This window comes from Salvia splendens, chromosome 4, assembly GCF_004379255.2.
Source record: "Salvia splendens isolate huo1 chromosome 4, SspV2, whole genome shotgun sequence".
In the NCBI taxonomy this organism is placed as follows: Eukaryota; Viridiplantae; Streptophyta; class Magnoliopsida; order Lamiales; family Lamiaceae; genus Salvia; species Salvia splendens.
In genome coordinates, this window is record NC_056035.1 from 3,776,247 (window position 1) to 3,802,158 (window position 25,912).

General features: G+C 38.6%; 1 protein-coding gene across 1 annotated transcript; it reads left to right on the top strand.

Annotated features, from left to right (window-relative positions):
• Window positions 1-432: 432 nt before the first annotated feature.
• LOC121797948 (nucleolar protein 6-like) lies at window positions 433-8,930 on the top strand. Its single transcript, XM_042196732.1, has 26 exons — window positions 433-727; window positions 828-989; window positions 1,288-1,453; window positions 1,548-1,664; window positions 1,740-1,858; window positions 1,986-2,142; window positions 2,555-2,622; window positions 3,529-3,627; window positions 3,714-3,829; window positions 4,287-4,458; window positions 4,562-4,672; window positions 4,804-4,882; window positions 4,966-5,109; window positions 5,197-5,310; window positions 6,045-6,166; window positions 6,238-6,320; window positions 6,399-6,523; window positions 6,601-6,715; window positions 6,818-6,955; window positions 7,349-7,445; window positions 7,538-7,663; window positions 7,755-7,847; window positions 7,942-8,047; window positions 8,142-8,284; window positions 8,369-8,455; window positions 8,543-8,930. The coding sequence occupies exons 1-26, from the start codon at window positions 566-568 to the stop codon at window positions 8,666-8,668; spliced, it is 3,147 nt and encodes a 1,048-aa protein (XP_042052666.1). The 5' UTR covers window positions 433-565; the 3' UTR covers window positions 8,669-8,930.
• Window positions 8,931-25,912: the final 16,982 nt, after the last annotated feature.

Consider the following 25,912-nt stretch of genomic DNA (forward strand, 5'->3'; position numbering starts at 1 on the left):
AAACGCAGTCAGCTAAGGTATACATGTAACTTTATTCTGAGTATTTTAATTATTAGTAGTACAATACCATTAACATTTTACAAAATAACAGTAGACATACAGATTTACTTTGCAATCTTAGGTCATGCAGTCCAAACGATCATGTTGCATTGTTGGTAACTGAAGTTGGGATGTCATTTAATTTAATATAATTGAAATAAATAATTAAGTTCATTAGTCCATTAATTAAGTCAGACCCCTGTCCAAATAATTTAATTTAATATAATTGAAATAAATAATTAAGTTTATTAGTCCATTAATTAAGTCAGACCTCTGTCCAAATGAGGCTTCATCAGCTAAACTCATTTAGTGACCAAGCCCAGGAAAGAAAGCCCAACCCATTCAATAAATAAATAAAATATCTTTAACCTTGTTAGAAACCAGCGCCGCGAAATAAACTTAATTCAATTATTCTTTGCTGTTGTTTTTCGTTTCAAAATACAGATACAATTCGCCTTGATTGCTACGGTGAAGTCGGATTCGATAGAGGATTCAAGGGAAACGTTAGAGTTGGTTGGTATTGGTAATGGCTTCTGTAGCAGAAATCAATGAAAGTGCCACCAATTTGAAGTTTAGGGAGCTGTTGAAGGAGGTGCAGCTGGATTATTCTCCAGAAAACACTTCAATCGTAGACAGCGTCGTCTCAGCCATCAGAGACGCCGTTGATAGCAATTCTGACGGCCTTCCGGTAACATTCTGGACAGCTCAACTTTCATTTTGCTGCTACACTGAATTTTGTGGTGCTCCTATTATTGTTTTTAATTTAATTTTTGCTGCAATTTGACTAGGTTACCAAAGATATTGCACCGAGGTTTGTTCGAGATGTCGGGGCTGATAAAGTGGATTTCAAGTTCAGGAAGCCAAAGTCAGTTGAAATTGGAGGGAGTTATTCGTTTCAATGCGCTGCGAGGCCAGATGTTAACGTGGATCTTTTTCTTCGGCTGCCTAAGGTTCTTAATTTTCAATTTTTCACCACAAATAGGCAAAGCTAGTCTCTTTAAGCTGTAGGTAAATCAATTTTACACCACAATGTTTTAATTAACTTTAGTTTAAGAATATCTGAACATATGGTTCTTGTTGTAGAAAGATAGAAGAATTACAATACATTCCTTGAAAGCTGTTATGCAATCGTTATCGTAAACTACGAAAAAAATGTTTCTTTGATGTTTCAAGTAAGCCATGCTTACTTGCTTAGTGAAGGCTCCTGGGTGCATTTGCCGCAGTTTTCTTATTTATGTTTCTTGACAGGAATGCTTCCATGAGAAAGACTATCTAAACTATCGTTACCATGCGAAAAGATTTCTATATCTTTGTATAATCAAGAAGCATTTAAAGTCATCTCCTCTCATCAAAGGTGTAGAATGGTCAGCTTTCCATAATGAGGCACGCAAGCCTGTGTTGGTTGTTTATCCAGGTACGGACACCTGAGTAAATGTTATTTATGCTTTCATTATAGCTGATGATTTCTGTCAGGTTACTAATGAATTACAAGCATGTCAATTGTTCAGCTGTGCAACTATCCAATAATATAGCATTTACTGTGAAAATAATTCCAACTGCACCCTCTATTTTCGCCTTCTCTAAATTGAGCTTTGAGAGGAACAACATTCGCTCCCAGAATCAAGGTATTATAGCTGTGAAAAGTTTCTACTTTATTTAAATGATTAATCATAACTTTGTGAAATCCTTTCTTTTAATAGCAACCCCGAAGTACAACAACAGTATTCTGGAGGACATGTTTATTGAGGAAAACACAGAGTTTGTTAAAAGAACTTTTAAAGGATGCAAGGAATTGGGGGAGGCATTGATCCTTTTGAAAGTACGATAAGCTGATAATGTTTATTGATTATTATTCTTGTAACTTCTCCATTCTATTTTTCTTCTCTTTTGCTTTAGTGATGGAATATTTTTTAAGCATGGGCACTGTATTTTGGTGTGCTATATAGGTTTGGGCTCGGAAGTCTTCTCTGTATGTCCATGACTGCCTTAGTGGATTCATGATTACTGTAATTACGGCGTACCTTGTAACGAAGTCGGGCAAAAATAGAATCAGTAGTGAAATGAATGCAATGCAGATATTGCGCATCACTCTGGACTTCATTGGTATATAAAATATTACTCCCGGCTACCTTATAATGTATATGCATTTTTTATAACTAATGCAAATGTTCTTCCTCTAGCATGATTTACCGTGAATTCCGGATTCCTTCTTTGGCATTGATTCTGTACTTATCAATAAGAGAGTAGATGACTAGATGGTATTATTTTCATTTTGATTCTTGGACATGACTTTGCTTCTTATTTTGGGAAGATGCATCAAGTGCTTAGCTCTCCTAAAAGTTTAGTTCCTTATCAATACATTTAAATGCTATTGGTTTTACTGTCTAACATGTGAAGAATGAGCGTCAAAATTCTGACATATGATATGATAACCATATGCACTACTGCAGGTGCAGACTTTACCAAATATTGTGCATTTTAAAGCATCTAATAACTGGCTTTGTGTTGTTTGCAGCCAATTCCAAAGTATGGGATAGTGGAATTTTCTTTCAACCTGAAAGTGAAAGAAATGTTTCAAATAAGGTATTATGCTCAATCTCAATTGCAACTAATCACCTCTCACCTCAATCTATACTACACGGTAATCCCAGACTGCCAGTTATCATTTTTGTTCGAATTTAGCTAGTCATGAGACTTTGTGCTAAATCCTGTAGAATTACTAGTTACTAGTTAGAATTATGCAAGACTCCTAGACATGTAGAGCATCTAATAAACTATTTGAACTTTGAATTTGTGAGATACCTGTGCAAATTTCACTTGTTGTAAAAGTGGCTATATGTGTAAGTAAGACGTTTTTGCATAAATTTGTGCCCTCTATTTTGTTGCGAAGCTATTATTTTGTGGATGATGCTTCTTGTTTGTAATACAATATGATATTGCTTCCTCTCTCCTTTATGACTAATATTTTTTCTCATGTACAAGATGGCTTCTTTATCAAAATTCCTATAGCTTCGGCTCCTATACTTATTTTGTGGTCCCTGATAGAGAAGAAGAGTGAGGATTCTAGAAACTAGCTGGAATTGAGAACAAAGAGAGAGAAAAAAGCAAAGAAATCAAATGAGATAACAAGAAATAAACAAAAGATAAATTCTCCAAAGAGGCTGCCACAGAATAGTACCAACTCAAACTATATAATTGGACAATTAAAATGTGGGAACATAAGCCCTATTTTTAGACATCTACTATCAAACTCACAAATGAAATAGGATTCCTAATTCGACTCTTAACTCTAATAGATATATATAAAAGCTATCTCTAACAAACTACTAACTCGAAGAATAACAACTAAAATATAATCTGTAGGGAATCTCTACAGGAAACAATCCCTATCTTTCCCTCCTACTTATACTAGACAATATTTTTTTAAGAAGTGTTTTTGTTTCTTTCACTTCATCATGGTAGTAGTTCAATTCGTCTTTGGATTTACAGGAGAGGAAGACACAGTTGCAGTCATTTCCAGTTATGATTTGTGATCCATGTGGCAACTACAATGCGGCCTTCCGCATGTCACCTAGTGGGTTCCAAGAGGTACCTTTCATTTTGTGATTGAATCTGCGTTTGGCATATCCATGTCATGTTTTGCTGACATGAGAGATCTTAAATTTTGTATTTAGCTACGTGATGTGGCTGCCGTAGCGCTAAGCTGCATGGATAAATGTGAGTATGAAGGTTTTGATGAGATTTTCATGACCAGTTTTGATTATCCTGCCAAATATGACTATTGCATAAGGTAAATTTTTTTGAAACACGTACATGTATGTGGGTGTCTTTTTTATGATGACATTGATTTTTTTTTTGTAATTCAGCTATTAAACAACTGCATTGTACAATTTTTCCAATCGGCAAACAGCTGTCATGTTATATTAGTATTTAGTACTGTTTAACCAGGTGTTATCTGTTTGTGCCAAGAAAGCAGAATGCTAAGTTGCCATTTTTTAAGTAGTAAATGTTGGCCTCTTTGATCTCAAAGGTTCAAAGTTGAAGAGGCAAAATCAAAAAGCGTAATCATCTCATGCCTGAAGCTGCAAATGAATGATACCTTTGAGTAAAAAAACCAGCATCTTTGTGATGGAATAGATAGGGGAATTCATATGCAATATTGCTTTTGGATTATGATGTAAACTTTGATGAAAATTCACATCTAACCTAATTATTAGTTTGATGCAAATTCACCTGTAACCTTTTAGGTTGAATTTAAAGGACAACCATGATTTCCATGTTTCTGGATATTGCTTGGATGATGAATGTTGGAGGTCCTATGAGCAGAGGGTACTGTGTGTCATTGATGAAGCACTGAGAGGAAGAACCAAGCTCGTTAGAGTAATCTGGAGAAATGCTTCCGATTGCAATTTTGAGAATGTATGCTGCTAATTAGCTATTATAGAGTACCTGATAAACTTCAGTTATTGTGCCTAAAGGACATAATTAATTCAAACTTGGTTTAAATTGCTTAAACATTTAGGGTTTATCTATGCTTGATGGTGAACCTTTATTTGTTGGGATCACAATTGGATCTGTGGAGGAAGCCTTCAAACAGGCTGTTCTGGGTCCAAGTCCTGAAGAGAAAGATAAGGTGGTGCACAATTCTCTACATCAATTTTTTTTTCTCCGTGATCACTTTATATTATTGTTGTGGTAGGATAGCATGTATATATTCGTTTTCAACTCAGCTCATTTCCTCACCTGATATTTATGTTTCAATAGGCTGTGGAATTTAGAAATTTCTGGGGGGATAAAGCTACACTCAGATGGTTCCGTGATGGTAAAATTGCTGAAGTTGCAGGTAAGGAATTATGTCGCTTCTTTTGCTGATTTGGAGTACTGATGATAATAAAATGATATTCTCACGCATATCCTTGATTTTAGTATGGGAGCATGAAGCATGGGAAAAACATCTAATCTTAAAGGAAATATGTGAGCATGTTCTTATGCGCCATCTGTCCCTTCCAAAACAAAATATCATTACTATTGTAGATCAACTTGATTTTGTACTTCGCCTCGGCAACAAAGGTATGGTGTTGCCTTTCTTAGTTATTTTTAATGGTTTTTAGAAGCTTGAAGAAAGTAAAATCATTGACAATTGTAATTTGTTTTCAGATCCTGTATCCCACGCTGGAAGTTTAATGAAGGCTTATGATGACCTGTCGAAGCATCTGCGACTTCTTGATGACATTCCGCTAAGGATATCTAGTGTACAACCTCTGGATTCAGGTTTCTTTTCCTGATTTATGTCCCAACCTCATGTTGCAATTCTCCCATGTTCACATGCTTGTCAAAGATCTTTATTAAAAGAGATAAATCAAATATGAACATTCCCCCCCCCCCCCCCCCCCCAGTTTAATGTCCCCCACCCCATGTAATGCTTCTCTCACAGGATCACATGCTTGCCAAAGATACCTTTATCAAATATAGAGATTTAGTTATAATAGCCAAGTAAAAAACTAGAGTATTTCCTTTTTGCAGAGTAGAATTTGTGAATCCTCTGATCCCAGCTTAGCATGGGCAAGAAAGCTTCTTAGGCTCTGTATTCCGAAATAGTCCCTTATTTTGGATTGCACATGGAAGGAAGCCCTTAGCTTTGCAGCATATTGCAATTTCTACTTCTAAACTACTATACAATTATCAGTCCCCCTAGAGTATAGATTCAAGCTTTGCCAAACAAGGAGTCCATCCTTTTGCTTTCTTGAGTGGACTTACTGGTTAAGGTGGTGCTTCCCGATCCAATTTTGTAGTGTAAACATGGGTCCAATGGCATATTTAGTTCTAATACTTGCAGTGATAACTTTTAAAAAATAGGAAATGGAAAGAAATTTCAAGTTCCTAACCATCAATATAACTGATCTCTCTCCCTTCTCTTCTCCTAACTTATTCCATATCTGTTTCTTTAAGAGCATTCCACTACTCCTCTGTTCTAACGAATTGCTTTGTGCTTACATGTATTACAGCATTTAGGTTGACGTCAGTCTTCCCCCCTGTTCCACATCCATTAGCAAATAAGGAAAGCGCTAGAATAAAGCTGGAAAAGCATACTGCAACATGTGTACAGCCTTTAGAAGTTATGATTCAGGCAAGAAAAGTTTATTTATGTCTAGGTTTCTTATGCATCAACTTTTAATATTAACTTTTATTTCATAATAGCTGGAAGGTTCTGGAAATTGGCCTATGGATGAGCTAGCTATGGAGAAGACCAAGACTGCTTTCCTTCTCAGAATTGCAGAAAGGTTGGTACTTGGTATTGATTTGATATCTGTTACTATACCAGCATGTATAACTAATTTATCCGATTGGTTGCATGACAGCCTTCACTCGAAGTTTGGGATCACATGCACAGCTACAGAGGATGATGTAGATATTTTTGTTTCTGGGTATGCATTCCGTCTCAAAATTTTGCATGAGAGAGGTTTAAGCTTGGTGAAAAAACTTGGTAAGGGATCCTTTTATCCTGATCAGTTAATACATTTTGGGTTTTTGAATGTTCTTCAACTCTTTTTTTATTTGTAGGTGGCCAGACAAAGCATGTTCTATCCGCAGATAAAAAACTTTTTCTTCATGGTCAACATTCTAGCATGATTGATGGATTCCGAGGCCGTTATCCAATTTATGGGCCTATTGTTAGGTAAACTTTTTTCTGCCCTCTCCCCTGAGAACTAGCCTCTTTTAATCCCAGTCTTTTATATTCACAACATATGTGTAATCTTTTCTTCCTCTCCATTTGTAGGCTTGCGAAACGCTGGGTGTCTGCACATCTATTATCAAACTCATTACCTGAAGAGGCTATTGAGCTTTTGGTTGCACACTTATTTTTGAAGCCTTTACCCTTCAGACCCCCATGCTCCAGGATAACTGGATTTCTGAGGTTGATTTTCTCTTCATAACATAAAACACATTTCACATTTTTGTGGACGCAGTTTTAATTATTTGCCAACTCCTTGCTTCACTGGATTTGTTTATAGCTTCCATAGGTAGTTTGACTTTTTGATGTTTAGTTGGCTCCTATATATGGTCATTGCTTGATGTGTAGTTAAACTTGTCTAATAAACTTACAAAACTTGATGTTTTAGTCTCTAAGAAGGAAAAGATTTGGGAAACTAGCTTTGAAAGGAACTATGCGCCCTTCATCATTTGTAACATGAAGAATATTTTGACTGCTGTTCTGATTAGTTGTCACATTATTTGCATTTACATTCTCAAATAGTTGGGATATCTGTACCGCTGTTTAATCGGAATCTGGTATTTTCATTTTTTGCAGATTCCTACGATTGTTGTCAGATTACGATTGGAGTTTTTCTCCTTTAATTGTAGACATCAATGGCGATTTAACTCCTGATGATGGCAGAGAGATCAATGTAACTGCGCCAATTAGAATTTATTATTATATACTCTCATTTCTGGAGCAACTTTGTTCAATTTTTGGCTGATACATTTTATCTTTGTTCAGGAGTCTTTCATGTCAAACAGAAAACAATATGAAGGGAATATGCATAATGCTAAACCTGCCATGTTTCTGGCTGCTAGTTATGACAAGGAATCTGAAGCCTGGACCAATCAATCGCCTACAGCAGCAGTTAGTAGCTCTACAAACTCTGTTTTGTTTGCAATTACAATTTTCTACAAAGTTGAATTTTATTTATGTATTTGTTTTGGGATTGTGCCAGGAGCTTAAGAGAGTGGCGGCATATGCAACCAGCAGTGCAAATTTTTTGACCAACGTTGTTATGAAGAATCAACTTGATGCTTATGGATGGGAAGTGAGTCCATCCTCCCACAATATTTTCTTCATTGGTTTGCTTTTTTTTGTGATGGATAAATATAAATATAAATATACAATTGTTTTTCTTGCAGCGCCTTTTCCGCACGCCTCTGAACAACTACAATGCTGTAGTTCTTCTGCACAGGGATAAACTCCCCCATCCAAACCGTCTTCTGTTCCCATCCGAAGTAAACCTAGGTTTGTTGTTGGAGGGATCCTTGCATACCTTGCACACAACATATGTAAAAATCTCAATCCAGTACTGGTTGTAATTGTAAGTCACTCTGTGTAGGCAAGCAAGTCATACGGGGGAATGCTAGCAAAGCCTTCCAACCCTTCATACTGCCTGAAGAGATGAAAAAGAACTTGGGTGAGCTGAAGAACAAGCTGATGGTGGGCTTCGATCCACAAAAGTATTTGATCTCCGAAATCGAGGCGAGTAACAAAATTACGTTCATTTTTGCTGACCGACGTCTTTGTGACCATGCATATTGAGCCGTTTTTTGTGCCATGATGCAGAGAGAGTTCCCCGACACGTTCAAGGTTTGGTGTGATTCTCTTGGAGGCGACGCCATTGGTCTTACATGTGGAAATAACTGTTCAAAGGTAAGAAATTCTATTATTCATTATCATCTCCTTGTGTTTTGATAGAAGCAACTGAGTCTCTCAACCCTGACTCTCCAATGCCTGCAGAAGCACGATAGAGATGACATTGACGAGGATAAAGATCTATTTGACACACTAAAAGCTGTGGGTGAGTTTGGCAAAGGATTCGTGAAGAGCATACATCTTCTCAAGACCCCAAAAGTAAGCAGTTGAGGTTCGACTATAGTTGATCTTTTAATCAAAATCGAGAAGCACCATTGAAAACACTTTCCATTTAGGGAAAGGTGAAGGAAGAGGACTCACTAGGTTTATAGCTAATTGTATTGACATAGGTTAGAGATGGGCTCAAGTATTTTTATTTATGTGTTTGAAGAACTCAGCCTGATGGCAATTTTGATTTAATTTTTTTATTTTTGACTATGTAAAAGATTGTTCAAGATACATGTTTCAATGCTGAAGTAATATTGTGTGAAAACTGAAATTGGACATGTATGGTCATACATATTTAGTTATTTGTAATTCATAGATAATGTTGTGATTAAAAAAGTGATGAGACATAGTTTAAATGATAAATAAATTTATTTATTAAGGATTATATTTTTGTGGTCATTGTCTGTAAGTGTTAGTTTTGTGTAAATTCAAATACTCTATAAGCCGGAGCCCAGTTATAGTGTCAATACATTTTAGTTACACATGATACACTCTATTCTTTTGTTTCTCAATTCTAAATTCAATTTATGAATAAATTAGGATATTTGATTTTTTCACGTCAAATATCAAAAGTCAATCAAGGAAATATGGCTATGAATATGACTTAGAATGTATTGAATATTAGTGCCATTGTTTGACTAATTATGCGACTAATATATCTTAGCACTTGTCGATTCATGTGCAAATGCCACGTACTGAACCAAATCTAAAAAGACATGAAACATTTACTATATATAATGTCTAAATTATTTAGAAAACAATACACGTTTTTGGTTAGTTTCATCGAAATTTCACCAAAACATATCCTGAATTTGAATTCTTAGTTGTTTTGTTTTCTAAAGTAAAAAGAAAAATTAATGGATAGGTTTAAAGGATGGTAGTATTATATTATGATTAATTATTAGTATGCTGGAAGTGAAAATGTTATTATATACTACATATTTAAAGAACGAAAATTTAAATATTGAAATAATTTATAAATATTTGAAGAAGGAAAATCTAATCCGTTAGGTAGAAAATGTAACTACTGACATTTATAGAAGAATTTTGTAAATTTTAGCTGTAGTAAATGAGTGCAGTCTTAACCACATTTCACACTTTGATGTGATATTAGATTTGTTTTTTCATAATGTGGAGTATCATAGACGGGGCTGTGCTATTATATTATGCACACACAAATCAAATTATTTTATAATAAAGGAATAATAATTTATAAATAAAATTGATAAAGAGCAAATCAACATTGAAAATTGCAGATTTTTGAAAATTTAGTGACCATAGCATGCGATATTAGACATGAAGTGAAGCAATTAAAGGCTATGCAAACGAGGCGTGTGGGATCATGCGGACAACAGGTTGAGGCATCGAAATGGCACCCGACCAATTTGCATCCGTTGCCTGACTCGCATACGCGTCCAAAAGGGACGCCCCGGGTGTCACGACCGCCCACCCCAGGGGTGTTACAAACGAGGCGATCGTGACCAAGGGACAAACATTTAAGAATATCATTTAAGGATTTTAGTTCATAAGAAAGACTCAAGTAGCTTGAAAGAATAGTATTTTAGTTCAAAAATATAGCAGCGGAAATAAGGTTTTAAAGAGAGTCAAGGATGACGCCTATGTATGAAGACACAACGCATCCATATTCCCTATGCCGACTCAACATCCACCGCAACATCCCGCTCAACATGCACATAGGGAAAACACATGCAGGGCTGAGTACTTGATGTACTCAATGGGCTCATGCCGAATTTTTTTTTTCATAAAAACAGTTATGTCATCCATATCAGTGATCTCGAGTTTTATGTGTAGTTAAGAAATATCACGAGAACACAAAAATATTTCAAAGTGTGGCCACACTATTCGCCCACGAGACCGGCCGACTAGCAAGGACGGCTCACGATCCCACTTGTGTACACAGCCTGATAGGGTTTGCGGCCCTATTCAGACCCGAATTCGTTTCATTCATAGCCATATAGCCTAACGGAGTAAACTCATACGAACTAGGCATCAGGCACATAATCTCAATCAAAACAATCCATGGCATGACATAACACTTTTAAACCACCCTTATTACACCATAATCATACTTTTGAAAGCGTAAAAGAGTTTAGTAAAAGAGAGCCCACCTCGTTTGCTTAAACCATTCAACATCCATTTAAGGCAACCCTCGTTCCTCGAGCTCACGTATACTCAATCACCCTTGCCAACGACAACACAAATCAGCCTTTCGTAAACTTATATTATCATGCATGTCCTATTGTTTCTCTCTCATCGTTATCTCCATTTACCCAACCCAACGTTCGTCACAAAGGTGGAAAAATAAACCATAATATATTTCAACGTATAACACGTGATCGCATTGTTAAACACGTTCCTTGGACATACATGCATCATATAATACTTTTAAACTTGGAAATAAGTGTCATTTTAATAAGACAGAAAACCGGCAGAATTGCGCGACCGTTTTGTAAAAATTACTATAAAATCACCCAACATCAAAAGATGCTAAATTTTGGTCACAATACAGAGGACACATTCAAGTTAATCCATGAAAATTTTCATATCGAAATCACGCCATTTAGTCAGTCATTTCACATATTGAACTCTCTGGTCAGAACATATAATTTCTGACAGTATTGCGCAGTAAACTTCAAAAATTCACCAAAAATTCATCCTTCCTCATATGATGCTAAACTTTGGTCACAACACATTAGACACATTCAAGTTCACCCAGTTAAAATTTCACACCAAAATCGTGTCATTTGGTCAGTCAAAACATTTATGAAACTCTCTGATCGGAACATAAAATTCTAGCAGCACTGCGCAGTTCATTTGAAAAATTCACCGTAAATTCATACGATGTCCAATTAGGCTGAAATTTTTACAAGACTCAGAAGACACTCCAAATTTTCATTTAGTTCAAGAATCAAATCGATCGGAGGTCATTTGGTCGGTCAAACAGATTTCGAAACATTCTGGCCGAGAACACATGTTACTGGCAGAATTGCGCAGTAGATTTCAAACATTTTTCAAAAATTCATTTTTCGACAAAAAGGGCTGAAATTTATACGAGACACAGAAATCACCTTGAAATTTACTCAGTAAAATTTTCGTATCAAAATTCGACCGTTTGGTCAGTCAAATACACGTCGGAATCCACTGTCCGAATACCACAAATTTCATACTCAAAATTTCGAAATTTGAGTTTCTTCCACAATCATCCAAATAAAATTTTCTCATGCTTATAACACACAATCATGCTTGATAAGACTCTCTTAACATGTTTGCACATAAACTTAGATCATTTACCAAGGATTCAAATCAAACTTCACACAACTTAATCAACAATAGCATAACTATCAAAGTTCTGAAGCAAACTCACTTTCCCACCGATTAACTTTGCGATCTATGATTCCTACACCCTCTATATGCATGTAGGATTCAAGAATAAAGTTTCAATGAAGGAGATGAGAAGGAAATCTTAGTTATACCTTCTTGAATCAAGAAAACGAACGGTAGAAACAAACGTTGACACGATTCGTCCCTCTCCCTTCACTGCTGCCGCCGCTGCCACGAATCCGCCGTCGCGGATCCGCCGCCATCGGCTCCTCCTCTCTCTTCTCTCTCTCGGATTCTCGATTGCGAAAGAAATGAAATGAAATGAAAGGAGGTTGTATTTATAGAAAATATTTTCATAAAAGACAAAAATTCACGTCTTTTCGTTTCGATGTGACGCGTAATTAATGCGGCGTTGAAAAACGTGCCTGATGTGACGTGGTTCTTATCCACTTGGAAAACGTGCCTGATGTGACGCGGTTCTTATCCAACTTTTCGTCTCGATTTGTTGTCGAAAGTGTATTTGATACGTGGTTTATTCTTTCGTGTAGGTAACGATTTAACGGGTCGTTACACCGGGATAGAGATCACCGTCTGTCTCTATGTAATAACTTTGCTTGTGAGTATTTGACAATAATGCATATATCCATTGAAAAACTAGTTCATGCACAACAACTCTTAAGTACCAAGTTTGTGGCACTATACAGAGACCCTAAATTTGCATGTTTCATGCTAAATAATGCAAAATCATGGTCCACTTTGTTTACTTTATTTCAACACAATTTTCCTAGAAGCTGGAATCAAGAAAATCTTCACTAAATGTGTTGACCGCCTTCTCGTTCCATTCTATTTTTGCTCTCTATAATTCAATCTTTCAAATTTCAACCAATCAAAAACTAAGAAATAAGTATATTACACAAAAAAGTCACAGTTGATTTGAACTTCCAAATTCAATGAAAGAAAACGGAATGTGCTGAGTTAAGGCAAAGAACATTACTGTGTGAAATATGAAATAAAACGAAGACCTTCACTCGCCGTGTCGTCATCAAAAGAAAAAATCTGATGTGTACGTGACATCATTATATGTTAGAGTTGAAATATAATCCAAAGCAAATTTTAATACACGATAATACACGAATTTTGTAACATTTTAAGTTTTGGACATGAGTTATAGAGGTCCCCAAACCGAACCGAACCGGCCCGGAACCGTCACCGGCGGTTCCGAACCGGAACCGGAACCGGAACCGGAACCGTCGGGGTACTTTTCTTTAATTCCGTCCCGAAATTTGATCGTCTTACATAAACAACTCGGGGTACTTTTCTTTAATTCCATCTTCTAACTCCCATGTGGCTTCTTTAGAACCATGGTGTTTCCAACACTTTCACGAATGCTATCGACTTGTTTCGCAACTCTTGTATCTTCCGATCTAGGATTGCCTCTGGCCTTTCCTCGTAGCTCATGTCGGGGTTTAGGATCACTTTTTCTTGACGAATCACATGCTTGGGGTCAAACACGTACTTGCGCAACTGCGACACATGGAACACGTTGTGCACATTCCCAAAACTGGGACGTAACGCCAAACGATACTCTACAGGACCTACTTCATCGATAAACTCGTATGGTCCTACAAAGCGCGATTTCAACTTGCCCTTCATTCCAAACCTCACAACTTCTTTCGTCGGGGATACTTTCAAGAACACTTTATCACCAACGTCGAATTTGATTTCCGTTCGACGCACGTCAGCATACGACTTTTGCCTATCTTGAGATTCCTTGATCCTTGCGCGGATTTGATCCACAATTTCGGTCATTTCCTTTATAGCGTTGGGTCTTAACATCCTCCTCTCGCCAACTTCATCCCAATATAGTGGGGATTGACACTTCCTGCCATATAAAGCTTCATACGGAGCCATATCGATCGTCGCTTGGTAGTTATTGTCGTAGGCGAATTCAACCAACGGCAGAACAGTTTCCCAACTTTCCCCTCAATCTAAGACATTGGCTCGTAGCATGTCTTTAAGTTTTTGAATCGTCCTCTCTGACTGTCCATCCGATTGCGGGTGATAAGCAGTTCTGAAGTTCAATTGCGTGCCCAAATCTCGTTGCAAACTCATCCAAAACTTTGACGTGAACTTCGTATCGCGGTCGGACACAAAGTCTTTGGCACTCCATGCAAACGTACAATCTCACTCACGTAGATCTTAGCTAATTTGTCCGATCCATAGGAAATCTTTAATCGGTAAGAAGTGCGCGCTTTTAGTCAGTCGATCGATAATCACCAAAATCGCAGTGTTGCCCTTATGTGACTTTGGCAAACTCATCACGAAGTCCATGGCTATATGCTCCCACTTCCATTCGGGAATTTCGAGTGGTTGCAACTTCCCATATGGCCGCTGGTGTAAGGCATTCACTTGTTGGCACGCTAGACATCATTCCACATGTGACGCTACGTCTCCTTTCATCCCATTCCACCAAAAACGTTGCTTCAAATCTCGATACATCTTCGTACTTCCGGGGTGAGCAGTATAAGGCGTGTCGTGCGCTTCACTTATAATCTCATCTTTTAGCGCCTCATCGCTCGGCACACACAATCGTCCATCGTACGTCAAAACCTTATCCGCCTCCTCACGATAATGATCGAGCTTCTCGGCTCTCACCTTTACACGTAATTCTTCCAACTTCTCATCACGTCGTTGGGCTTCTATGAGCTTGGTTATCAAGTCTGGCTCGATCACTAGCGTCGTTATTCTTCCTCCTACTGTCTCGGGCTCTTTTACTATTTCCAATCTCATTCTATCGAATTCGCGAATCAACGCTTCCTCTTGCGTTAGGAAATAAGCTAATTGTGGTTGGTTCTTCCTACTCAAAGCATCGGCTACTGCGTTCGCCTTGCCCGGATGATAGTGAATACCACAGTCATAGTCTTTCACGACTTCTAACCAACGTCATTGTCGCATGTTTAGCTCCTTCTGCTCGAGTACTTGAGACTCTTATGATCCGTAGAAATCTCACATCAGACTCCATAGAGATGGTGTCTCCAAATTTTCAGTGTGTGCACTACTGCTGCTAGTTCCAAATCATGAGTCGGAAAATTCAGCTCATTCGGTCTCAACTGTCGGGAAGCATATGCTATCACCTTCCCATCTTGCATTAACACGCATACAAGTCCTACTTTTGATGTATCAGTAGAGACGGCGAAGTCCTTGTCGGCTGCCGGCACCGCTAGAACAGGTGATGTGGTCAACTTTTCTTTCAACCGTTGGAAACTCGCCTCGCATTCCGGTGTCCAAACCGCTTTGATTCCTTTCTTCAACAATTGAGTCATTGGTCTCGCGATTTTAGAGAATCCCTCGATGAAGCATCGGTAGTATCCCGCCAATCCCAAAAAAAAACTGCGGATTTCACTCGGCGTTTTCTGTGATTTCCAATTTTGCACAGTCTCAGCCTTTGCGGGGTCTACTTGAATCTCATTTGCCGTCACGATATGACCAAGAAAGTTCACTCGAGTCAACTAAAATTTACACTTACTAAACTTGGCATAAAGCTTCTCCCTTCGTAACGTTTCCAACACAGTTTGCAGATGCCTTCCATGTTCCTCCTCGTTCTTTGAGTATACTAAAACATCATCGATGAACACTAACACGAACTTGTAAAGATACTCATGGAAAACTCAGTTCATCAAGTCCATGAAGACGGCCGGGGCGTTGGTCAGCCTAAATGGCATCACTACGAATTCATAATGGCCATAACGAGTGCGAAAAGCAGTCTTAAGTACATCCTCTCATCGGACCTTTAGTTGATGATATCCCGACCTCAAGTCCATTTTTTTTTGAAAATATTCCCGCTCCTCGAAGTTGGTCAAACAAATCATCAATCCTCGGCGGTGGGTACTTATTCTTCAGGTCATCTTGTCGAGCTCACGGTAATCGATGCACATTCTCACCGTTTCATCCTTTTTTCTTTACGAACAACACCGGCGCTCCCCACGGTGTCACACTAGGTCGGATAAAACCCAAGTCTAACAATTCTTGCAACTGAATCTTCAACTCTGCCAACTCTTTAGGGGCCATTCGGTATGGCGCCTTCGATACTGGCGCAGGCCCTGGTTCCAAATCAATAGTGAACTCTAATTGTCTGTCGGTTGGCGGTTCAGACAAAGCTTCTGTAAAACACATCGAGAAAAAAAATCTAGTACTACTGCCACTTCTTCCACTCTCAATTCCTTCCTTTCCTTTCCGTTCAAGTACACAAGATACGCCGGACGCCTTTTCCTTATCATCATGGTTGCTTGCAATGCGGAGATTATAGAGGTTTGTCGATTTAAAGAAATCCCTTACAAAAATAGTCGGCTCGTCGCCAGGGGTTTGAAAAGAAATTTGCCTCTAGCTGGTGCATCACTTTTACGCATGTCTGAGTATAGAAACTTATTCCCCCGTGTGCATTCGAAAAGCTCAACCCCTCCCTTTTCTCCAAGTCTAGTATCAAGAACTCGAAAATTGATCATGCAGTCTTACTTGGATATGAACTGAATTCAAAATTGTAGCAACACTGCTGAAGGTGTCTTAATCAGAAAGGTTGTAGAATTAATCAAGAAAACAAGAACAACACTTCTAGTTCGACTCTTTTAGATCTCATCACCAACTTGCAGAAATTGGTTTGAAAAAATAAGGCAGGGTCTAAGTTTCATTGATCTTGATCATGTTCATTCTGGAAATTAAGGTTTCAAATAAACTCATAAAGGTTGAAACTTTACTTCTGACGAGAGCTCGAAAGAATATGAGATAGGCCTTGAAAACAGGATGAAACTGAATCAGGTCTCAAATTACATAGTAGACTGCCAAATAAGATATTTCAATTGTCAAATCAAATTTGCAAAATCAATGAATGATGGTTCACACATGTCATGACACGAGATGGTCAATCGTGGGAGGATTTAGAAGCATAGACAAATGTCATGAGGTAGCACTGATCATGGTTCGACGACATCATGTTATTGAATAATGATGTCACATCAATGGATTCACAGGGTTGCAACCAACGTGAAGTGAACTTTTTTTTTAGGAAGATCGGCTAGATCAACCACGTTAAGGAAAAAGAGACACAATAGCCTTAACTTGGTGTTGCAGAAAGAAAATCATTGAGCATGAAACAATATGTGTAGTGAAACTGAGCTAAAAAAAATTTCACTTCTGCAAGGAAGAACTTGCCGCATGCATAGTTACGAAATAAAAAGGTGTACAAAAGTTCCAAGAAGAATATTCCATCCTTTGAAGAAACATGTTTGGGAATGGGATCGTACTGAAAGTCATAACTGCAAACAACTTTAGAAATGAAGCTCAAAGGCGGAAGTTCATAAAGTCAAAATATTATCCTTACAAAAGATGAATCAAAGAAGACTACTAATCAAGATGTCCAAAAATGACGAAGGCAACCACAAATTTTCAAGAACTGAAAGTGAGTCATGACTCGATATAGGAAAAGAAATAACGTGCAATAATTGTGAATTGTGAGTCAAACAAGGTCGTAATTAGACAAAGGCTCACCGTTAATTGAAAGATTCCAAAAAGAATTTCTTATAATCCAAGTAAGTACTGTTGATTAAAATCATTCATTCTAGCTACGAGGGTCACACTCTCACGTTCATCTTTCTGAGGCCGAACATGGTAACATCGTTCTACGAAACTGTTGATTCCAAGTTAAGATTCATCGTGTCGTTACAACTAATAACAGTATTCGAAAGCCATATCTTCATATATTCCTTGCACGTGATAATCGTCATTTTCTTAAAGCGTTGTAGTTATACTCGCGCTCTCAACATGATATAACGGTCGTTTTCGCCGCATCGCCACTTTTGACCGAAGATCGGATTTATCTACTAGATCGCAGGTATGATCTCTACATCCGTTGTAGGATTACATCATTTCACATCTCTTCTTGCCTCGAACATTTCTCATTTGGAACATCTCTTCAGTTTGCACTTCTTCTTTTCTTAAACTCTTTATCATATGCTACGTCTTTTCGCATTCTCCTTGTTCTCGTCATTCAGGAAAAAAAAACAATTCTGAATTTGTAATCATTCGATAAAGTTCGAGTTCACACCACATATTTCCATTTGTCCTATCACTCGGAAAAGTGATATTGCAGTTGTCACCAACTAACTTCGATATCATTCAATCTAACATACTTCTTAGGCACTCTATGTTCGCATGCAAGGTTCATAGCGTCATTCCAAGAAATAGAAAAATTTCATGGTCCACTGGTCTCCATCCTCTATCTCGATACTCTAGTCTCATATCTCGATAATTTGGAAATTTCGCCCCACTTTTCATTCTCGTTCGTTTTCATTGCTCGGGAAAGCAATAGGTGAGTTTTCAAATTAGAACTACGGTCCGCGTGGTCAACTAGGTCTACATCTTCGGCACTCTAAGTTCACGACACATTTCATCATCTCGTAGAGAACAAAATATCACAACAAGTACTATAACACACAACATTTTCACATATCAAAGCAAAACACTTTCTCACTTCACATTATCATTCAAAACTTTTGAAATAAAATTTTCTTCAGACTCTCACACTTTCCTCAAAATTTTCACATTTCAATTTCAACTTTAGAGTAAAAGTTTTGACTCAAAACTCAAAACATACATTCACATCAACTTTCATCACTCGTATAAAACACTCCATAGGGTAACGCTTCATACTTCGCACCTCATAACATATATAACATCACACTCCATAGCTAAATTTTCCAATCGAAAAGGAAATTTTTTTTTTTTAATTTTTTTTTAATTTTTTTTTTTCAAATTTTTTTTTTCAAATTTTTTTTTTCAAATTTTTTTTTTCAAATTTTTTTAACAACTTTCCACAACATAAACATTTTTTTCCTCAATCAAACTCCACTAGACAACGAGTCATTAATATTACAAAACATCAACCACAAAATCCTTTTTCCATTTTTTTTTTCTACATATCAAACCATGCAAATCTTTCAAAACTCATAACACATTTGTATTCCAAACAAAACACTCATGCACTTCACATATATGTTTGAAACAACATTCTTAGATTACTCATTTATTTTCTAAAAATTTTAACATTCTCAAAACAACTCATCAACTTTCGTCCTTCATGTAAAACACTCCATCATCCTATGTTGACATGCTCACGTTGTAGTACTTTCACACATATAAAACATACTTAGTCATCATACTAGTCTTGCTCATGCTCCATATAATCACATCATAACAATATCATGATCAACATACCACACGTGCTTAGATCATCTTGTCAATCATGTGCATACTTCACATAATCATACTATCACAACATCGTGTTCACATATATAACACGTGCTTAAATTTTCATGTCAATCGTACTCATATTCCACATAATCATATCATCAAAATTTAGCTTCACGTATAACATTCATTCACATGCGTACACTTGCCAAAACATCCTCATCATATCATCATCAATTTCATACATCGATCTCACATTCTTTCAACAACTTAAAACATACCTCACTTTCTTTAGTTGAGCGTGATGCTTTGGATATTGAGCCTTCGTGACACTTCCAGTTTAAGGTTTACCATTCTAGACTTAAGGTGAAAGAAGACTCTCGGACCAGAGCGAAAGAACGAAGCTCTGATACCACTCTGTCACGACCGCCCACCCCAGGGGTGTTACAAACGAGGCGATCGTGACCAAGGGACAAACATTTAAGAATATCATTTAAGGATTTTAGTTCATAAGAAAGACTCAAGTAGCTTGAAAGAATAGTATTTTAGTTCAAAAATATAGCAGCGGAAATAAGGTTTTAAAGAGAGTCAAGGATGACGCCTATGTATGAAGACACAACGCATCCATATTCCCTATGCCGACTCAACATCCACCGCAACATCCCGCTCAACATGCACATAGGGAAAACACATGCAGGGCTGAGTACTTGATGTACTCAATGGGCTCATGCCGAATTTTTTTTTTCATAAAAACAGTTATGTCATCCATATCAGTGATCTCGAGTTTTATGTGTAGTTAAGAAATATCACGAGAACACAAAAATATTTCAAAGTGTGGCCACACTATTCGCCCACGAGACCGGCCGACTAGCAAGGACGGCTCACGATCCCACTTGTGTACACAGCCTGATAGGGTTTGCGGCCCTATTCAGACCCGAATTCGTTTCATTCATAGCCATATAGCCTAACGGAGTAAACTCATACGAACTAGGCATCAGGCACATAATCTCAATCAAAACAATCCATGGCATGACATAACACTTTTAAACCACCCTTATTACACCATAATCATACTTTTGAAAGCGTAAAAGAGTTTAGTAAAAGAGAGCCCACCTCGTTTGCTTAAACCATTCAACATCCATTTAAGGCAACCCTCGTTCCTCGAGCTCACGTATACTCAATCACCCTTGCCAACGACAACACAAATCAGCCTTTCGTAAACTTATATTATCATGCATGTCCTATTGTTTCTCTCTCATCGTTATCTCCATTTACCCAACCCAACGTTCGTCACAAAGGTGGAAAAATAAACCATAATATATTTCAACGTATAACACGTGATCGCATTGTTAAACACGTTCCTTGGACATACATGCATCATATAATACTTTTAAACTTGGAAATAAGTGTCATTTTAATAAGACAGAAAACCGGCAGAATTGCGCGACCGTTTTGTAAAAATTACTATAAAATCACCCAACATCAAAAGATGCTAAATTTTGGTCACAATACAGAGGACACATTCAAGTTCATCCATGAAAATTTTCATATCGAAATCACGCCATTTAGTCAGTCATTTCACATATTGAACTCTCTGGTCAGAACATATAATTTCTGACAGTATTGCGCAGTAAACTTCAAAAATTCACCAAAAATTCATCCTTCCTCATATGATGCTAAACTTTGGTCACAACACATTAGACACATTCAAGTTCACCCAGTTAAAATTTCACACCAAAATCGTGTCATTTGGTCAGTCAAAACATTTATGAAACTCTCTGATCGGAACATAAAATTCTAGCAGCACTGCGCAGTTCATTTGAAAAATTCACCGTAAATTCATACGATGTCCAATTAGGCTGAAATTTTTACAAGACTCAGAAGACACTCCAAATTTTCATTTAGTTCAAGAATCAAATCGATCGGAGGTCATTTGGTCGGTCAAACAGATTTCGAAACATTCTGGCCGAGAACACATGTTACTGGCAGAATTGCGCAGTAGATTTCAAACATTTTTCAAAAATTCATTTTTTGACAAAAAGGGCTGAAATTTATACGAGACACAGAAATCACCTTGAAATTTACTCAGTAAAATTTTCGTATCAAAATTCGACCGTTTGGTCAGTCAAATACACGTCGGAATCCACTGTCCGAATACCACAAATTTCATACTCAAAATTTCGAAATTTGAGTGTGAAAGTGTGTCCATGCAAACTACTGGAGCTCGGCTTCTGAGCTCGGAAATGAAGCTCGGCTTTGAGTCCGGTTGTGATCGAGTGGTGGAGCCTCGGCAGCTCCGAGAAGAGATCAAGAAATAAAGCTCGGCTTTGAGCTAGCCGAGAAAGGCAGTTCGGTTGATAACCAAGAATGGCAGTTCGGTTGATAGCCGAGAAATGCAGTTCGGTTGCTAACCAAGAATGGCAGTTCGGTTTTAGCCGAGCAGCGGTTATAACTAACTTTGGGAAATAGAGTTAGTTGGATTTTATTTCTTGATTGCATCTTGTATAAATAGCTCGATAGAGCTCAGTAGTGAGAGACGCAGAACACAGATTACACACACAATTAGAAGAGAATTCTTGCACTAGCTAGCGTTTGCTTAGAGTGATAGATTGTGAGTGTGAAGTTCTTGTATTGAGAGTTCCATCAATAAGATTCCGGTCATCTTCTCCGTGGACGTAGGTGGATTATCACCGAACCACGTTATATCGTTTGCGTGCTTTATTTCCTCGTTCGTGCGTGTGTGAGATCGGCGGTATCACGACCCAACAAGTGGCGCCGTCTGTGGGAAGACTTCCACGATTTGCCGATTGATTGGTTTCTGGGTGAGTTCGTGTCTAGAGGTTCCGTTGTATAAGCTGATCTTGGCGATTGCCCACCGCTCGTTTTGAGAAATGTCTACAGCCAAGTTCGAGGTGGAAAAGTTCACCGGGAGAAACGATTTTGGGCTGTGGAGGCTGAAGATGAAGGCCATCTTGATGCAGCAAGGCCTATGGGATATCTTGAAGAATGAAGGTGACGCTAAAGAAGGCAAACCTGATGCTGATGAAAAGGAGAAGCAAAGGCTTCAAGATATGCAGTATAAGGCTTATAGCACCCTGATCTTGAACCTCACGGACAGGGTGCTAAGGGAAGTTTCCAAGGAGGAGACGGCTGCAGGAGTATGGGGGAAACTTGAGTCATTGTACATGACCAAGTCTCTGGCGAACCGGTTACATTTGAAGCAAAGGCTTCTTGCTTTCAAGTTTTCAGATGGGAAGAGCATTTCTGAACAGCTCGAGGAGTTTGGGAAATGCATAGATGATCTTGAGAATATCGATGAGGTCATTAAAGATGAGGATAAGGCATTGATGTTGCTCAATTCCCTGCCTAAAAGTTATGAGCACTTCAAGGATGCAGTGCTTCTTGGAAGAGAAACCAAGGTCACCTATGAAGAGATTCATTCTGCATTGAAGATGAAGGAATCGCAGAAGGCTAATAACAAACAAACTGATCCAGTAGCTGAGAGTCTGCATGTGAAAAATAATCAGAATAAAAGGGGTTCCAAGAAGAAGTTCCAGAAGAAGGAAGAAGGTGGAGTATGGAAGGAGAAGAGAAGCTGTCACTACTGTAAGAAACCGGGCCATTTAAAGAAGCATTGTTTTGCTTGGAAGAGGAAACAAGAGCAAGAAAAGGCTGGGAACATAGAGACTGCTGATCTGGCTCAGGATGTTGAAGATAATGAAGCTTTGAATATCCACTCAGGGGCCAAGATTGAAGAATGCTGGATCATGGATTCAGGGTGCTCCTTCCACATTTGCTCACACAAATCTTGGTTCCAAGAATTATCAGCTTGGGAAGGATCAGTGATGCTAGGAAATGATCAAGTGTGCAATGTCAAGGGCATTGGGAACATCAGATTGAGGATGAAGGATGGGAGTATGAAGACTCTCACAGAAGTCAGATTCATTCCTCAAATCAAGAGAAATTTAATATCTCTTGGAATGCTAGAGTCAAAAGGGTGCAGATTCAACTCTGGTGATGGGATCCTCACAGTAACAAAAGGCACCAGAATTGTGATGGAGGCCCAGAGAAAGAACAGCCTATACTATTTGCTGGGTGAAACCGTGGTTGATGCTGTGAATCTTGCCCAGACAGAAGACCTGCATCTATGGCATGCCAGGCTTGGACATGTGGGTGAGAAAGGCATAAGAGAGCTGGCTAAACAAGGAGTGATGAAGTTAAGTGCATCAGACAGCCTAAAGAAATGTGAATCTTGCATTCTAGGAAAGGCAAAGAAGCTGCCATTTTCTGGTGGGAAACACACTTCATCAGCCCCATTTGTGTATGCCCACAGTGACTTGTGGGGGCCATCCCAAACTGAATCCATAGGTGGAGGTAAGTATTTCATCTCCATCATAGATGATTACTCAAGAAAAGTGTGGATTTACATTCTAAGAGAGAAGTCCCAAGCTTTTGAAAAATTTAGAGAATGGCATGCTAGATATGAGAATGAAAAGGGCTCAGTGCTTAAATATCTAAGGACTGATAATGGCATGGAGTTTCTGTCTGCGGAGTTTGATAGTTTCTGTAAGGTGAAAGGGATAAGAAGGCATAGGACCGTGCCAAGAAATCCTCAACAGAACGGGCTGGCAGAAAGAATGAATAGGACATTGCTAGAAAGGGTGAGGTGCATGCTATTCTACTCTGGAATGCCAAAGAGATTCTGGGCAGAGGCTGTCTCTACTGCAGCTAATCTGATCAATAAGTGTCCATCATCTGCTTTATCCAATGAGACCCCAGATCAAAGATGGTATGGAAGCCTAGGTGATTACTCAGCCTTGAAGGTGTTTGGGTGTGCTGCTTATGCACACATTAAGCAGAGTAAATTGGAGCCAAGGGCAAAGAAATGTGTGTTGTTGGGATACCAAGATGGGGTAAAAGGATACAGATTGTGGAATTTGGATAGAGAAGGCAGAAATATCATTGTGAGCAGAGATGTGACATTCAATGAAGAGGAGATGCCATTTAAAGATGATGGGAAGCCCTCTGGTGGTGGCAGTAGCTCTGAAATGCAAAACCTTGAGTTTGGTGGAGAATCTGCTGGAACAGACACTGATGAGGATGTTGTGATCACAGGAAATCAAGAAGAAGGTGGAGCAACTAGCTCTCAACATACTCAGAACACAGGTGAGCAGGAGTCACCAGTGCAGCAAGCTGCTGCAGCTCAAGGGGCCAGAAGAAATCCAAGAAGAAATGCAGGCCTACCTAGCAGATTCTCAGATTATGACATGAGCTTCTTTGCTCTATGTGTAGCAGAAGTACTCATGTTTTCAGAACCCTCAACCTATGAAGAAGCCATGAGTTGCAAGGAAAGTCAGAAATGGATCAAGGCCATGGAAGAAGAAATAGAGTCCTTGCTGAAAAATGGGACTTGGATTTTGGTGACTGATCCAGGGACTCAGAAGCTGATCAGTTGCAAATGGCTGTTTAAGAAGAAAGTAGAGGTGGGGGAAGTTGAAAGCATACGGTTTAAGGCAAGGCTGGTTGCTAGAGGATTCACACAAGTAGAGGGTATTGACTACACAGAGGTGTTCTCTCCAGTGGTGAAGCACACTTCCATTCGGATCTTATTGGCCATGACTGCTCATTTCAACTGGGAGCTGCATCAACTTGATGTGAAGACAGCATTTTTGCATGGAGATCTAGAGGAAACGATCTATATGATGCAGCCTAAGGGTTTTGAGAAGCCGGGAGAAGAAAAGAAAGTTTGCTTGTTAAAGAAAAGCCTATATGGGCTCAAGCAAAGCAGCCGGCAGTGGAACAAGAAGTTTCATGAGCAGATGGAATTGATGGCATTTGAGAGATCCAGTTTTGATAGCTGCGTGTATGTCAAGAGAAGTGGAAATCTAATACTGGCCTATCTACTGCTGTATGTGGATGATATTCTGCTGGCAGGATCAAGCAAGAGTGAGCTGCTGTCTGTCAAGGAGGAGTTGAAGCAGAGATTTGATATGAAAGATCTTGGGGAAGCCAAGAGAATCTTGGGTATGGATATTGTCAGGAACAGAAAGAAGAAAGAACTGAAATTGGTTCAGGCTGATTATATCAGAAAGGTGGTAGAAAAATACCAGGTAAGGAGTGAAAAGTCAGTATCCACTCCATTGGCTAGCTGCTTCAAACTCAGTAAAGAACAGATGCCAAAGACAGCTGAAGATAGAGAAGAGATGAGCAGGATACCCTATGCAAATATAGTGGGAAGTGTGATGTACTTGATGATATGTACAAGGCCGGATGTGGCTCATGCCATAAGCGTTGCAAGCAGATATATGGCTGATCCAGGTAGGGATCACTGGGCAGCACTAAAGTGGATTCTGAAATATCTGAAAGGGTCTGTCATGGTTGGCTTGAAGTTTGGTGGTGGAGTTTGGTCTGAGGAGAGGGAAGTCCTAGAAGGATTCTGTGACTCGGATTATGCGGCTAACTTAGACAACAGAAAGTCTCAGAGTGGTTACATCTTCACACTATATGGCACAGCAATCAGCTGGAAATCAAATTTGCAGTCTGTGGTTGCACTGTCCACAACCGAAGCTGAGTATATTTCTCTGACTGAGGCTGCAAAGGAAGGAAAATGGTTGCAAGGAATCTTGGAAGATTTAGGAATGAAGCTGGGAGCAGTGAAGATTAACT